The 15,613-nt window shown below is 35.6% G+C and overlaps 1 protein-coding gene across 4 annotated transcripts in view; it reads left to right on the top strand.

Moving 5' to 3' along the window:
* The window catches only part of fmt (phosphatase 6 regulatory subunit 1-like protein fmt), a 450,952-nt gene that overhangs the window by 170,923 nt on the left and 264,416 nt on the right, over nt 1-15,613 (top strand). For all 4 annotated transcript variants that reach the window (XM_090406310.1, XM_090406311.1, XM_090406308.1 and 1 more), the window contains exon 14: nt 13,450-13,535. In XM_090406310.1, coding sequence (XP_090262436.1) covers nt 13,450-13,535 — 86 coding nt within the window. The remainder of the gene's footprint in view (nt 1-13,449; nt 13,536-15,613) is intronic.

The following is a 15,613-nucleotide window of genomic DNA, read 5'->3' as shown; positions in this document are numbered from 1 at the left end:
CATGTACCCTCAAGGGGTGTACAGGATATGACAGTACTACATGAAAAAATTACATCATTACTAACTTCCTATCTACAATTTTCCTCCAAATCAGTCTGTTACTTGTCAAGACTCCAACATTATCAGATCTTATATTTCTATCGTCTAAGGCACTTTGTACCGTATCAATCCACCTATATCTTGGTCTTCCTCGGGGTCGTTTTGCTGCCAACCTGGCAGAGAACATAAAAATAAGAGCATAAAAATAAGAGCCATTAAAAATAACTTTATAAAATGTTTTAAATCGGTAACTAAATTATTTCATACTGGTGAGTGATTTTTTAAAATAGTTAGCCATAAAAATGTATAGATAAAATATTTTTTAAAAATCTAACATTTATTTTTAAGATGTATATAGGCACACTAATCAAATTTGGGTATCGAAAAAAATGACACACTAATCGAAAATGCACTAATCGAGGGATTACTGTACTAAATGAAAAATTTACATTACTAACTTCCTATCTATAATGCTTAGTTCTTTTCCTTCACTGCATCTTTAACTTCCTGTGTCCACCATGGAGTTCTGATTTTTCTATCCTTGCAGACAACCTCACCACATGCCTCTCTGGCTGAATTAATCAGGGTTTTCTTCAAGGCTTGCCATTGAATCTCCAAGATTTGGTTTCTGTTCTCAACCTCTTTCATTTTTTTCTTCAATAATCTTTGTGTATTTTAGTCTACAGTTCACATCTGAGAGCTGCTCAACTTTTATTCGCTTTAAAACTTTCTTATGTGTTATTCTTTTCAATATGAAATTCAGTTTTATCCTGCTCAAGACTAAATAGTGATCACTTCCAAATCCTCTGTATACTCTCGTGTCCTGCACCAGTGAGAAAACATCACTATCAACAATAACATAGTCAATGAGACTTTTCTTATTCCTTGCCTCTTCTCTCCATATGAATTTGTGCACATTTTTATGTTGGAATATGGGGTTAGTAATAACTAGTCCATGTCCTGAGCAGAAATCCAACAGGTATTTGCCATTATTGTTAGCTTTGCTCTTTTCTCCAAATTTTCCCAAAATATTTTTGTATGTCTGACAATCATTTCCTGCTCTGCTATTTAGATCCCCAACAAATACCAACTTTTCCTTTTTCATTGTTTCAGTTGCTTTCTCTAAAAGCCTCAAAAAATTCCTCCACTTCTACCTCAGTAGAAGCTTCTATGGGACCATAGGCACAAATAAGTCTCATTGTCCAGTTCCCCATTGTGACATTTGCCCACATCACTCTACTTGAGACCGCCTGTCATTCAAGAAGATTAGCCTCGTATTTAGTGTTGAATACTATGGCTACTCCTTGTTTTCCTTGATTGTCATTGTGTGAATATGACATTTTGTATTTATTGCTCAGAAAGATCTCACCAGTTTTTGTCTTTTTTGTTTCAGTCACCCTTATTATGTCAATTTGGTACTTATCTAATTCCTTAGCTAGCTCCATTTCTTTGCCATTCAGGCTTCTTAAGTTGATGGTACCGATCTTTAACTCTGGTGATATTGAGTTGGGGTGTGTTTTCAGATTTCAGGACTATTTTACTTAACTAAGAAATGGTCAGATCTGAATTAATTTAGATGATTCAGCAAATTTTAGTGGAGATCCTTATTTGGATCAAATTTAATTAACTTCTATTCACAGAGCAGAGTTGTAAATTTGTAACATTTTAGTTTTTACTTGAAGCAGTTCAGTTTAAACCATAAATGGCATGCATGACAAATTTTAATAAAAATTCCAAATATGAGCCAGAAGTTTATATATTCAATGTACAGAATTAATCTAAAAGGCTTGCACATTTTGTGAAATGCACCTAAAACAATTACAGCATTGGAGTACTGTAAGGTTGTTGGATGTCAAATGCTTTATATATACATTTCATTTCATTTCATTTCTCCTCCTGATGAGAACAGTAAATGTGTGATCATCGAAATATATATAGGCTGTTAAGGTTTTTGTAGTTGCTTATAAATGAATTATGCAAAAACATAATTATTTGTGAAATAACTGTAGTGTCTTACTACTGTTACGGAAATGTCTTTATTATGATTATTCTCTGGCTTGCATCAGCACAAAAGAATGATCATTATTTTCTTTATCTCTATTGTGTATGTAAGAGCGATAAAGAAGTAAATAGTTCTTTATAATTAGTGTATATGCACACACATACACAATGCTTTTATGGAATGCTTTCTAAAATTTCATGTATAATTCATACTGCTTTATCATAATAATGGATACTTTGTTGTTATTTATTATTAGTTCACAGTTAATAGCTTACTTCCAAGTGCTTACGTATATATTTAAAACAAACAGATAACAGCCATGTAAATGTATCTCCATAAGTATACTTTAACCCATAATTTCATTTATTTTTAATTATTTTAGCAAAAGCTCTTTTCTTGTTGAATATTGTAGAAAATTCACAGATTTAAATTAAGAAGTGAAAATAACCATAACTGAATGATAAGCAACTGTTTTTTTCATCCATGAGCAGTGATGGGAAACAGAATTGATAAACCAATAAAATTGGATACTTTTTGAAAAACCCGAATCAAATTTTGGACTGGAACTAGGGGAAAAAAAATCCCTCTAATCTGAATTTAAACTGATTAAAAAATATAATTTTAAACCAAAATAGAGAAATAAGCCTGTAATTACTACATGGGAAAACTATGTCAACATTCCCTCTCCTCCCCAGATAAAATTAGTCACTATGACTAATGGTTGGGTGCTTTTTCAAGACATCAAAAAGTGAAATGTAATATTGCTTTCTAGCAGGTCAAAACTTATTATTCCTTCTAAAATGGATGCTGCTGGAATTAAATTATCTGACATAGCTTTATTCTCTTTCTTAGCATTTAAATAAAGCTGTCTCTCCTTAAATTTTGTCTTGAACAAAAATACTTCTAATTTCATATGATTTTCTCACATTTTTCTTTTATAGTTTTTGTAGCCTTTCAAAAATGAGCTGTCATAAAAGAAATCAAGTGTATTCTTCATATTTTTCTTCTAATGGTTCTGGTAAAAAAGCAAAGTCAACTTGCAAAGCAAGTGATTGTAAACTACAAATCTCAGCATCTTGAGACACACCATCAAAAACAATTCATTTGCTAATGATAAAAAAAAGAGATTTCTGTGAATAAAGATTATTCCTGCATGGTGATAAAGCAGAATAAAATTAGGGTTTTAATGAATAAATTTAATGCTCATTGTTTGCCCAACAATTAGCATTAAAATGTATTCAAAGACATTTACTGATGCTTTGATTGAAATGGTTACTGGAAACAGATTACCATTTTCTGCAGTAGAAGACCCTTTGCAAAATCAGAGATCCCATTACAAAGAATTCAACATTTCAAACAGACCAGAAGAACACTTCAAACTAAGGCAATGAAAAAGCTTTAAATATTGTGAAACTTTTTAGCAGAGAGTTGCAAGGCAGATGGACATCACATCCCATCTTGATAGATCTGTGCTTGGCATTAAAGTTCAGTTTTAACAGTGGTGACTCCCTACAAATAAGGACACTAGCTATTGAAGAATTTACTTGTGCTCATAGAATTCTATGAATAGATCTGATTAAGCATTAAATCATGTATATTCAATTACAACTGACAATGCAAGACGTGGCAAAAGTTGTCGATAATATATCAAGTGAAGAAAGTGAGTGTTAATGAATTAAAGGATAGTGATAAATTTGTTGAAATTATATGTTGAAATAGTCTAGCTTAATTTATTTTTGACCAAACAGATAATAATAAGAACAGCTCTAGTGTTACATGTAGTAAGTTTTTTTTTATCCACCAGAGGTCAGGCCAAAAGTTTTAATGGTTGTCCAAATCAATGTAACTTTATCATACCATGTAGATTGTAGTGCATCTTCTTTCTTGTATATACTCCAGATGATGACCTTAATTTGAAGGTCAAAATGTCAAGTGATTATTTTGGTTTATATTAAAAATAACTGAAGTTTTACTCTAACACGGTAGTTGTACAAGCCCAATGACTGGGTTTGTTGTCTTGTTGAAAGATGGCACTCCAGTCATGTTAGACTTCCTGCAGATATGGAAGGAGATGCTATGCTAACAGGTCCCTGAAGCATTTACCATTCAGTGTTTGTGAGATGATAACAAACGGAGGGTGTGCCAGGAAAAAGCTCTCCAGACTATAACACCACATCCACTGGACTGTTGAGCATCAACTGTGCAACCAAGGAATAGTGCTTCATGCTGTTTACACCAAATGAGAACCCAGCCATCAGCATGGTGCAGTAGGAAACGGGACTCATCACTCCAGGCGACTCTTCCATCTGGCGAGGGTCCATTGCCGACATTCCTTGGCCATCATTGTGGGTACCCTTGTCTATCTCCATCTGTGGAACCCCAGGCAAACCCAGTTACATGCATTGTGCATGTGGAAATGGGTCGAACTACCCTGCTGTTGTACTGGTGGGTGATTTGTGTAACTCTTGCATGTCATTGCTGAGATACCAGTCGCGACACCTGTTGTTCACCTCTAGGATCAACCACACATGGCTGACCAATGTGAGCCCTTCTGCTGGATGTCTGTTCATGGTTGATCCGGTCCTGGTACACCCTTGATACAGTAATATGGCAGCAACCAACAAATGCAACTGTTTCCGAAATACTGGCATCTGCCCTCCAGTCCAGAGCTAACTGCCCATGGTCAGATTGGTTTACGTCCCCATATTTGCCCATTACTGGCAAATGTTTACTGATTACGTACAGATAGGTGTTCCCATTTATAGTAGCTGCACATGATGTTGATATCATGTGGTACTTCGTTATCATGCTGAATAATCGTGGGGGGGTCTAATGTAAAGCTAATTCAGTGTATTATGTAGCTACCACTCAAAAGGTTTTTTGCTAACCTATAATACATTTGTACTGTAGATGTTCTAGGATTTTTTTTTAATATTTATTGATTTTCTATATTCTTTATATTTTTATTCATTTTATTCATACCCTGCTCTAGAACTTTTGTGGAACTTTTTAGGCAGTTGTTAAACCTGTTTAACAACTATGTTACTTTACAATTCATGCAAAACCAAATAATCATGTAACTTATTAATAGGTGGCAGAAATGGGAGGCCATTCACTACTTTGTTAAACCATAGATTTACATTCCCCTCCCACTTTTCATTAAGAATTTTATTTATTTATTTTATATTTTTAATACTCACTATCCCTAATCCATATAAAACATTAAGAATAAAATGTGTAATAGAGGTTTTTTTGCACATGTTTAATTTTTCATTCAAAAACACTTCAATTTTTGATGAATATGTAAATCTTCAAGCAGTAAAATCAGTTATAAGAAAGTACATTGGGTTTATTTCACAAAAATAACATAAAAAAAGAAGAAAAAAATCTACTAGTTTTACTGTAGTTACTTGTGGCTTCTTCTGGGTAAGGATTAAAAGATACAATAAAAGGCTTACCATAAGATTACTAAAATAAGAACATGTAGGAACTATGTTGCACATGAGTAATTTTCTTAATTCATTAATAATTAATGACAGTTATTTCATTTTATTTTGTTTATTTATTAAATAATTTAATGACTAAAAACTTAATTAAATAAATTAAACTGTTTAATTAAATAGTTTATTAATAATTTTAATAAACTTTAATGAACATATTTAGTTGCTCTACTGTTTTATTTCAAATGGAATGCAGAATGAATTCATAATAAATATCAGATTATATATATATATATATATATATATATAATCATCTCAATAATAAATTCATTAATTAATACTTATTATTGATATATTTCTCAAGAAATTAATATATTTATACACCATTAATATATACTTGCCAAGAATGAGTGGAAAATTATATATGAGACAACTGGAAATTTCCTGGAGATACACAAAAGCAGAGACTATACCTATGGGCAAGGCTCAACAAATATGCTTGCCCACTCTTCCATGGCTTGTTGATTTTGCTATCTGGCAAGTAGTTGCAGACTGAATAAAATAGAATATTTTTTATTTAATAAAAAATAACTTCTCCATCCATGGTGCAGCACTATTAATCATTTTGTGGAACTTCTATTTACCTGATGGGACATATTTTAAAAAATGCAAGAGTTTTGGACGAGTAAGTGAACTTGTTGAGCCCTGCTCATTGTATATTGAGTAGTGCTTGAGATGCAGTATTTTTGAAGTGTGATTGTCATAGTCATTCAAAATTTATTGCTGAAGAAAGTTGTCACTGCTAAACTTATTTGAACTGTTGGTAAACATAAATCTCATTTTAGGTACAGCTAGCACAATCAAGATTTCATGACTGAATACAAGGCTCATCCCTGCCATAGTCTGCAAATCACCTGGTAAGCAGACAATGTCTGCACTGCCATAATGGTACCCAGTTTGAGTTTCAAACTAGTGAGCTGTCTGAAGTCTGCCACTCTAACCAATGCAGTGAGGCAGATTTTCAACTGTTGGTGAAATAATACAAAAGAATTCAGTGAAACAGAATGAAGTGAAGAGACGTAAAGGTATAATTTCTGCCTTAGATAAGAGTTGCGTCTATTTGGACTTGAATGAACATATTTAGTAGCACTACTGTTTTATTTCAAATGGAATGCAGAATCAATTCATAATAAATATCAGATTACATATATATATAAAATCAGAAAAGGAGGCATAGGGCTTAACCACTTTATCCTCGATACAGTAGCGGTTAAATTTAGAAAAATCCTCAACACACAAGATAAAAGAGGAGGGAAGGAATAATAAGAAGAAAAATCAGAAAACTGGATTCAAAATTAGACTCAAATTGAAACCAACATGCATAAACTGAAATCGAAACTTGAATTGTTATTGTTTATCAATTTACAATTCCCTGTGCATGAGTATATGAAAAAATTTCCTATTTCAGCATTTAGATGCAAGGACAGTGTTGAATTTAGTAAATTATGTTTAATGATGCCATATGATTTATTATAAACATTTATGCATGTGTGGATTGAGTTTTGCTTAGGATTTTTAAATGTTACTGTTGACTGCATTAGGTTTATTACACATTAAAATTTTTTAAACATGTTGATTAGGAATTTATTATCATTGAATTAGATAGAGCTACTTACCTCCCCATTGAATACAATCCCACCAACTCGCAAATTAGAAAACTCCATAGGCTCCTTAATAAGGTCATTTCTTGGCATGTGGAGATTACTAACAGACTAAAACCCATATAACTCTAGACTCCCCCCCCGTATATATGGATTCCCAAAAATACATAAAGAAAATGTGCCATTACGTCCCGTAGTGGATGGCATTGATTTCCCCCACTTACAAACTAGCTAAATATTTAGCCAAAGAGCTCTCACACCATACTGGCAACACACCATCACGTAAAAAACTCGGCCCACTTCAAAACCAATATACCTTACACTCCAACATAATGACATAATGGTCAGTTTTAATGTCTCCTCCTTATTCACAAACGTCCCCCTCAAAAAAACCTTAGAACTAATCCAAGCTAAATTTCCTCCCATTATCTCAGCCCTATTTCAGTTCCCAATGAACTCAGGCTATTTCGGTTGGGAGGAAAAAATTCTACAAACGGGAGAGCCATGGGTTCATCACTTTTCCCATCCTTGGTCAACTTCTTTATGGAGACTTTTGAAGAGAAAGCCTTAAACTGCCCCACAAAAACCTACCATATGGCTTCGCTACATTGATGATGTGTTCGCTATTTGGCCACATGGCCTGGATACACTCCTCTCCTTCTTAACACACTTAAACAACCAACACCCTAGAATCAAGTTCATCCTGGAAAAAGAGGAAAACAATAGCCTCCCCTTCCTAGACACACTAGTCACCTGCCAACCTGATGATACCTTGGTTTTCTCAGTTTATAGAAAACCCACCCATACAGGCAGATACATTCACAAACAACCCTCCCCACCCTCCCTCCTCACAACAATATGGAGTTATTAAGACACTATTCAACAGGGCTAAACTAATCCTAATCTGTTCAAATGACCAAGCCCTAACCACTGAACTAAATCACATCCTTAACACTTTCTCAGCCAATGGCTCCCCCCCACACCAAAAAAAAACACAAAAACCAGTTATCCCCCCCCCCCCTTCACAAAAAAGATTACTCTAAATCCATCGCCATTCCCTACATCCGAGGCACCTCGGAAAAAATCAACAAAATCCTAAAAAAAACATGATTTGACCACTTGTTGCAGACCGTATAGAAAAGTGGTATCTCTTATCCACTCCACTAAAGACCAACCATTTCCCCTAGATCTACCTGGTGTATACCAGGTCCCTTGCAGCTGTAAATTGTCCTACTTTGGCCAAACAGGCAGGACAGCAAATCTCAGAACACAAGGACTACATCCGATTTCACCAGTACAGCCACTCTGGGCTTGCAGACTATGCTCTGGATACTTGCCACAGAATAAGGTGGAAGAAAGCCACAGTAATACACTGCAGTAAGTTCAAATATGAAAGACTATTCATGGAATCAGCCTCAGACCTTAGGAACATGCCAAACCTCAACAAATTTGGATGCATGAGACTGCCCCAAATTTGGGAAACATACATCAGAAGAACCAGCCCAAAGGCCAAGAACACCTAATATAGCCCACCAGGGAGCACCATCAGGAGTTTAGGAAAACAGTAGCTTTCTCACTTCGTTTCTCATTTGCTGTTATGTAGTACTTGCGTGCACGTGTCTTTATCTTAAGTTCCCATGAAGATTATTATTGTTCCGGGCAACTCCAAGGAGTCGACAGACTCATCGAGGGAGGCCCTAACATCATGTCAAGAACAACTATCCGACATTGACACAGTATCTATCATACCTTGCCTTGAACTCATTCACGGTCGTAGCACCCACAACAGACTCTGGAAGCTTATTCCACTCATTCACTATTCTCCAAGTAAAAAACCTAGCTCTAACACCCTTGTCAACCACACTCTTGCCCAGCTTCCATTCATGGCCCCTAGTCCTCACACCACCAGTCATATTTTCAAAAATATCTTCTGGATCAATCTTATAGAAACCCTTCAGTAATTTGAATGTCTCAATCATATCACCCCTCCTTCGCCTATCCAATTTTTGCAACCCACAAATCTTCAACCTATTCTCATAAGGTTCATTCCACAGACCTGCTATCATCTTGGTCACTCGTCTCTGGATCCTCTCCACTTTCTCCCCATCACGAAGAAACCCTGATGCCCATAACTGGGCACAGTAGTCCAGATGGGGTCTTATCAAGGCTCGATACAGAGGAATAACATCTTGTTTGTCTCTGCATGTTAAAGTATTTTTCAGAAGACAAGTGATTTGGTGAGCTGTTTTAGTCACTTTTGCAATGTACCCCCTAAACTTCAATTCCCTATCCACCAACACTCCCAAATCCCTGGTCTCATTAATCTCCTGGAGTACGGTTCCACCAATGTGATATACTGCTGCTATTCTTTTCACCCCAAAGTGCATAACTTTACACTTTGGCACATTAAATTGACATCCATTTTTCTTAGCCCAGTCCTCCAAACTATCCAAATCATCCTGTAAAATTTTGACATCCTGTGCACTCATAATTGCTCTACCCAAGTTTGCATCATCAGCAAACAAGTGAACACTTCCTCTCAAATCCTTTCCTATATCATTGATGAACAAATTGAAAAGCAGTGGTCCAAGAACTCTGGCCCTGCGGCACTCCACCAGTCACAAGACATCTTTTTGACTCCACTCCTGAATAAACCACTCTCTGGTATCTCTCCTTTAACCACCCTCCTATCCATCTCACCAACCCTATATCTTTCCCCATTTGCCCCAGTTTACTGATTAGGGTTCTATGTGGTATCCTGTCAAAAGCCTTAGCAAGGTCCAGTAGTATTACTGTAAACCCATTGTCCCTATCCAGTTCAGCGTTCACTGTGTTATAAACACAGTGAACGCTGAACAAGTTACTGAGGCATGATCTACCCTTCACAAAACCATGTTGTCCCCCATACAATATCCCATTTTCATCTATCCAATCCTGTATTCTTTTCTTGACTAATTTCTCTAAGACCTTGACAATGATTCCTGATATGCTAATCGGTTGGTAATTTACAACAGCAGTCTTGGAACCACCTTTATGCAGTGGAACTATTTTCCCCTCTTTCTACCCCCTCGGGACTAACCCAGACCCGAGACTCAAATTAAACAAAATGGTCAAGGATGCTGACAATTCTTTAGCTGCTTCTCGTGCAACACGAGCTGGTATAGTAGTATTACTGTAGTAGTAGTATTAGATGGTATAATATAGTAGTATTATACCATCTAATCCCACAGATGTATTGACATTGAGGTTATGCAATAGACTACTCACCTCCACTTCATTCACCACAATTCCCGTATAATCTACTGGTACATTCGTTTCTGCAATGTCACCACCTGGATGATATATTCTTGCAAAGTGCTCACTCAGTAACTCAACTATATCAACTGATTCAGTTACCTCCCTACCATCGGCATTCTTTAAAATCATTCTGCCATGTACATTTTTCCTTTTACTTGCTACATATCTAAAAACTGTTTAGGATTCTCTTTAGCCTGCATGGCCAATGTTCTTTCGTAATCCTTTTTTGCTTTTCTTACTACACTCGTTACCCTTCTGGCCTGCGCTTTATCCCGTTAGTGTGCCTGCCGGTCACCTTTCTCCTTAAATTCCCTCCATAGTTGTTTCTTTTTTTGCAGCTCAAGCTTAATGGTGTTATTCATCCATTTAACCCCTAATTGATTTATTATTCGGACTCTAGGTATACAGTCAGCCATTGCTTCATGCAAACACTTCTTAACTACCTCCCATGCACTATCGACTTTTAGTCCTTGCAGTTGTACATGCCATGGCACTGAACCAATCAAAATTCTAAGCTTGTCATACTTTCCAGCCCGATAATTCCACATGCACCCTGTCTTAATTGAAAATTCTACACCTTTAGCCACCTCCCAAGTCAAGACCCTATGATCACTCTCACCGATTGGTGGCAATGTGGTCATTTGTTACAGCCAAATCCTCAGATCAAGGTCAAGCACTCTAGGTCAATTACTAGGTCAAGCACTCTCTGACCCCTAGTATTTTCCATTACATGCTGTTGCAGATAGTTATCCCTTAATAACTGCACAAAATCCAATTCCTTCCTCCCGTGTGTCCTCTCCTCACGCCAATCAATGGGACCATAGTTGAAATCTCCCATAATAATCACCCTCCTTCCACTCATTTCTTCTATTTGCTTGTGCATACTGTCACCACCATCTTTTCCATCACCTGGTCTATAGCAGCACCCAATTGTATATTTAGTTGTGCTAGCCACAATCTCACACCAAATGGCCTCAAATGTGCTCTTTTCTCTATCCTGCAATTCAACTTCTATTCTCCTTGGCTGCAGCTCATCAGCTATCATCAACAATACTCCTCCTCCCATTTTATTCTCCCTGTCATTCCTGAACACACTATACCCATCACATTCAATCCCACTAGCTATATCGTCTACAGTCAGCCATGTTTCACTAATACCAATAACCTGTGGTCTGGAAGTGCCAACCATGGTCAAAAACTCTTCCTTCTTGTTCCTAATACTCCTAGCATTAGTGTACATGAATTTAAGACCCCCATTAGCCCCAACGCTACCTTGATGCCTTATATTAACTATCCCACTCTGATTTGTTGTCCTTATTTGCTCGGGCATATTATATTCATTCTTACATTCAACTGCCTCCCTAAGGACTGTATATCTACCCCCCCCTTAATAAATCTAGTTTCCCTGAATTTGCACATCCACCACATTCAGCAACACTTTCTCAAGTCTTCTTACACGTATCCATTCAAATGCAAGCCATCCATCTTATATAGATCCTTTCACCCATCGAACTCACTCCACACGTCCACAAATTCCACACCACTCGTCCTACATAACCCACGCATAAAGTCATTCGCAATTATGGCCCTCCTTTTAAACATTTCATTGTCATACCGTGGCAAAAGACTAATCATTCTAACTCTCACTCTTTTCTTTTGCTACCTCAAACAATTCATTCAGGTCTTCTATTATTTCCATTTTGTCTCCTTTCAAATCATTCATACCTGCCACAACAATCATTTCTTTCAACCTTTCCTTTTGCTCTCTAATAGACTCAGTTACATCCTTTATGGTCGTACCAGGTTGTACGATTTTGTCAAATCCTCTACTATCACACCTTGTGCTAACGAGTCTCCATACAGCACTCTATCCTTCAGTTTGTTCATGTTCACACTCATACATCTATTTTTCCTGTCATACTTTTTATTATTGGCTGGTTCATTTAGTCGACTTTTGCTCATATGCTCTAGTTGCTGTTTTTGCTCTTTGTATCGCACCATTCAACAACGCGATCTCACTCATCGTGTCTATCTCATCTTTTTTATTCTCAGTAAAACCATTAATACTATTATTCACACTTTTTACATTCATACTCTCACAATTGTCTGGTACAACCTCGCCGTTTCTTGTCATATCCCTATTTTCTTCATTCTGAAGTTTGACAAAAATATCACACTCACGATCCGAAATACTCTTCAATTTCTCATTCTCCCTACATTTTCTACACACATTCACTCCTTTATTATCATCTAACCGCACTCCGCAAAGCGTACATTTCGCAGCTAGTACACTGAATCATCTCTTTTATACTACCGTTCTTTGATAAAGATGGCGAACCATCATTACTGGCCATCATTTTTCTTCGTACTGGAGCCATACTTACTTGCAACATATTTTATCGAATTATAAATTATAACACGCCAAAAACACACAAAAAGATGCACTAAGAGACGCAAGGCAAACAAAACTACGCAATATTAAATAAATTTATCAACGATAACTGAAAATAATACTTATCTTATCCGGAGCTTTCACGAACACTACACACTACGAATCCCTCTAGCGGCGACAGTCCCAATAAAATATGTTATAAAGACACACAAAATACTCTAAAAACACGAAAATCGTTCTAATATACTTTAAAACCAGTTTTCTAAGGAAAAACACACACAAAAAACACCAAAAATCACCAATTTTACACCAGCGCTAAATTACACCGACCACTCGCCATATAACCTCGAACCCAAGTTCCTAAGATGGCAACGTAACGTTGCCGAAATATTGGAAAGTATATATTAAAGTTGATTTAATTTATATTTCTAAATTAAATCAACTTTATGCTGATTATTAAGTATTAATTATCATGTTTAATGATAATGCTGTCAATTATTCCTTAAATATTAATTATCAGCGTATAAGCCTTTCCACAAGAATTATTATCATTGAGTAATAAAAATAAATTTATATTACTTGGTAATAGTTGTTATACATACTTCTGTTATTACCTAGAACTACCAGAGGAATATACTAAACGGTGGGAAATCTTCACATCAGAAACTCTAACAGAAATAAATAAGAAGAATCAAACACCTTTAGTGAGTATAAGCAACTTTTTTTTTTGTCATTATGCTAATTATAATATCATTAATTGGACTCTGTCTGCACAAAATGTATCTACATTGCAACTTGCCATATAACCTCATAACAGGAATGCAACACGGATAGTGCCTGACACTGTTAGTAAAAATAACATCTTTTTGAAATAATATTTCTTTTAAATATGAGAAATTGAAATTAAAATTGTTATTTATGTTGGGATTAGTGTTAAGATTTTGAAAATTTTATTCATAGCAAAAGTGGTTAGGTCAGTATATAATTAAAATCTGGTTTGTAATTTACTTCCTTCTGCTTAATTTGCAAGTAAGAATACAGACTTATGATATAAATGGAAAAGTTTGTTTGTTTATTCATATTTTCTTTGTACTTTTATTTAGCATAGAAATTGTACTTCTCTCAAGTGATTTGTTTCCTTTGGTTTCTTAAAGACTTAAGACACTTCAAAACATGACAGCATGATATGCAACTTAATTTTTTCCTTCGGTACTTTTACCATAAGGCCCACCAAAAAGAAACAACCTTGTGAGCTGTATACAACTTGAGTCAGGATTTGGCCACTGCTGACATAAATGTCGTACAGCCACATTTCGAAATTATGTCTTTATGAGGGAATGAGCGGCCTAGAACTAATTCTCTCCTTACATACCCCAACACTTTCATCAATGTTCAGGTTGCTAAATCATTAAAATACGTCTGCAGTAGGAATCCCTCCCCTCAGTTGATCAGTCATCTTTTTCAGCTTATACATGTCTCACTTAGCCTGTTTTATTCTGATAACATATGGCTCAAAGGCAGCTGATTTCCAAGTTATTAAAATTGATCTAGATGCATAATTTGGCCAAAAATTGACATTGACAGGAATTGGGTGGGTTGATCAGTGATCTCCCGTTTGGCTTATTATTATTCATTTTTATTTCATTTTTTACATGGGCTATCATCAACAAAGAAAAAAACAAATATAATTCCTGAAATGTGGTGTTTGCCCATTTGCTTATTTTGAATTTTTAATGAACCTCTGCGTTTCTCATAACAGAATCAAGATAATTATTAATCTCTGCAGCAGTATTTTTAACAAGTTTATTTTTTAAAAACTGTTTGATGTAATCACTCTCAGCTGACTCTTCATTAACAGTAGTTATCACTGGTGAGACATTTACTTGATTAAAAGGAAATTGTTCCACAAAAATACTTTTTTTTTTTTCCAGATCCATTAAATCCTTTCTTGTTTTTTGATTGAGAACCTTCATTGAGCTAAACTTCATTTACTTTCCTCTGAATCATCTGAAATCAAAATATGATCATATTTTCAGTATAGTGGCTGAAGCTTTTGGTGGATAGCCATATATATATATATATATATATATATATATATAGTTATCCATGTATACATAGTTAACGAACTATATATACATGGATACTGTTTTGGGGAGTAATGATGTGTGTATACAAAATTATTCCTTGAATGGTTAAAAGGGATGTTAATATTCAGCTTTGCTGCCAAACTGGGGTTTCACATGTGCAACTTTTTTTATTAATGAAAATCAAAGCCAAATAATTGGGAAAAGACTTCCATGTCACTTTTAGGAATATGGAGAACTAAGTGAAGCTTCTGACCTAAGATTTAGTTATGACCTTCACACAGGTATCCACTGGATTCTGAAGTATGAGGATGGGATAGCAATTTGTCACTTATCCATTCTAAATTGTACTGTCGTATTTAATAGTACAATACGATGAGCTGGCTGGGGTGTCACCCAGGTAAACGATGAACCCTCCCCACCAGTGTTTTCATCAGGGTATCTTGAAAATTTTTGGCTGCTTCTTCATCTGCTGCTGCAACCTCGCCTGTGATCTTCACGTTATGAAGTGCATTCCTTTTTAAAAACCCAGTTAACCATCCTTTGCTAGCCAAAAATTCTTTATCAGCCTGGGAAACGGAAGTAGACGGCTCCAATTGCTTCATCTATTCATAAAACTGATGAAGAACTTTTTGTTTAATTAAATAACCACTTATAGGAATTCTTCTTTGAGTTAATTCTTCAATCCAAATTACAAG

The sequence above is a fragment of the Typopeltis vanoorti genome, chromosome 16 (genome assembly GCF_054136105.1).
Source record: "Typopeltis vanoorti isolate ZY-2024b chromosome 16, IOZ_Tvanoo_1.0, whole genome shotgun sequence".
Classification (NCBI taxonomy): domain Eukaryota; kingdom Metazoa; phylum Arthropoda; class Arachnida; order Uropygi; family Thelyphonidae; genus Typopeltis; species Typopeltis vanoorti.
The sequence above is the reverse complement of the archived record's forward strand: the minus strand, read 5'-3'. Positions and strand labels throughout refer to the sequence as shown.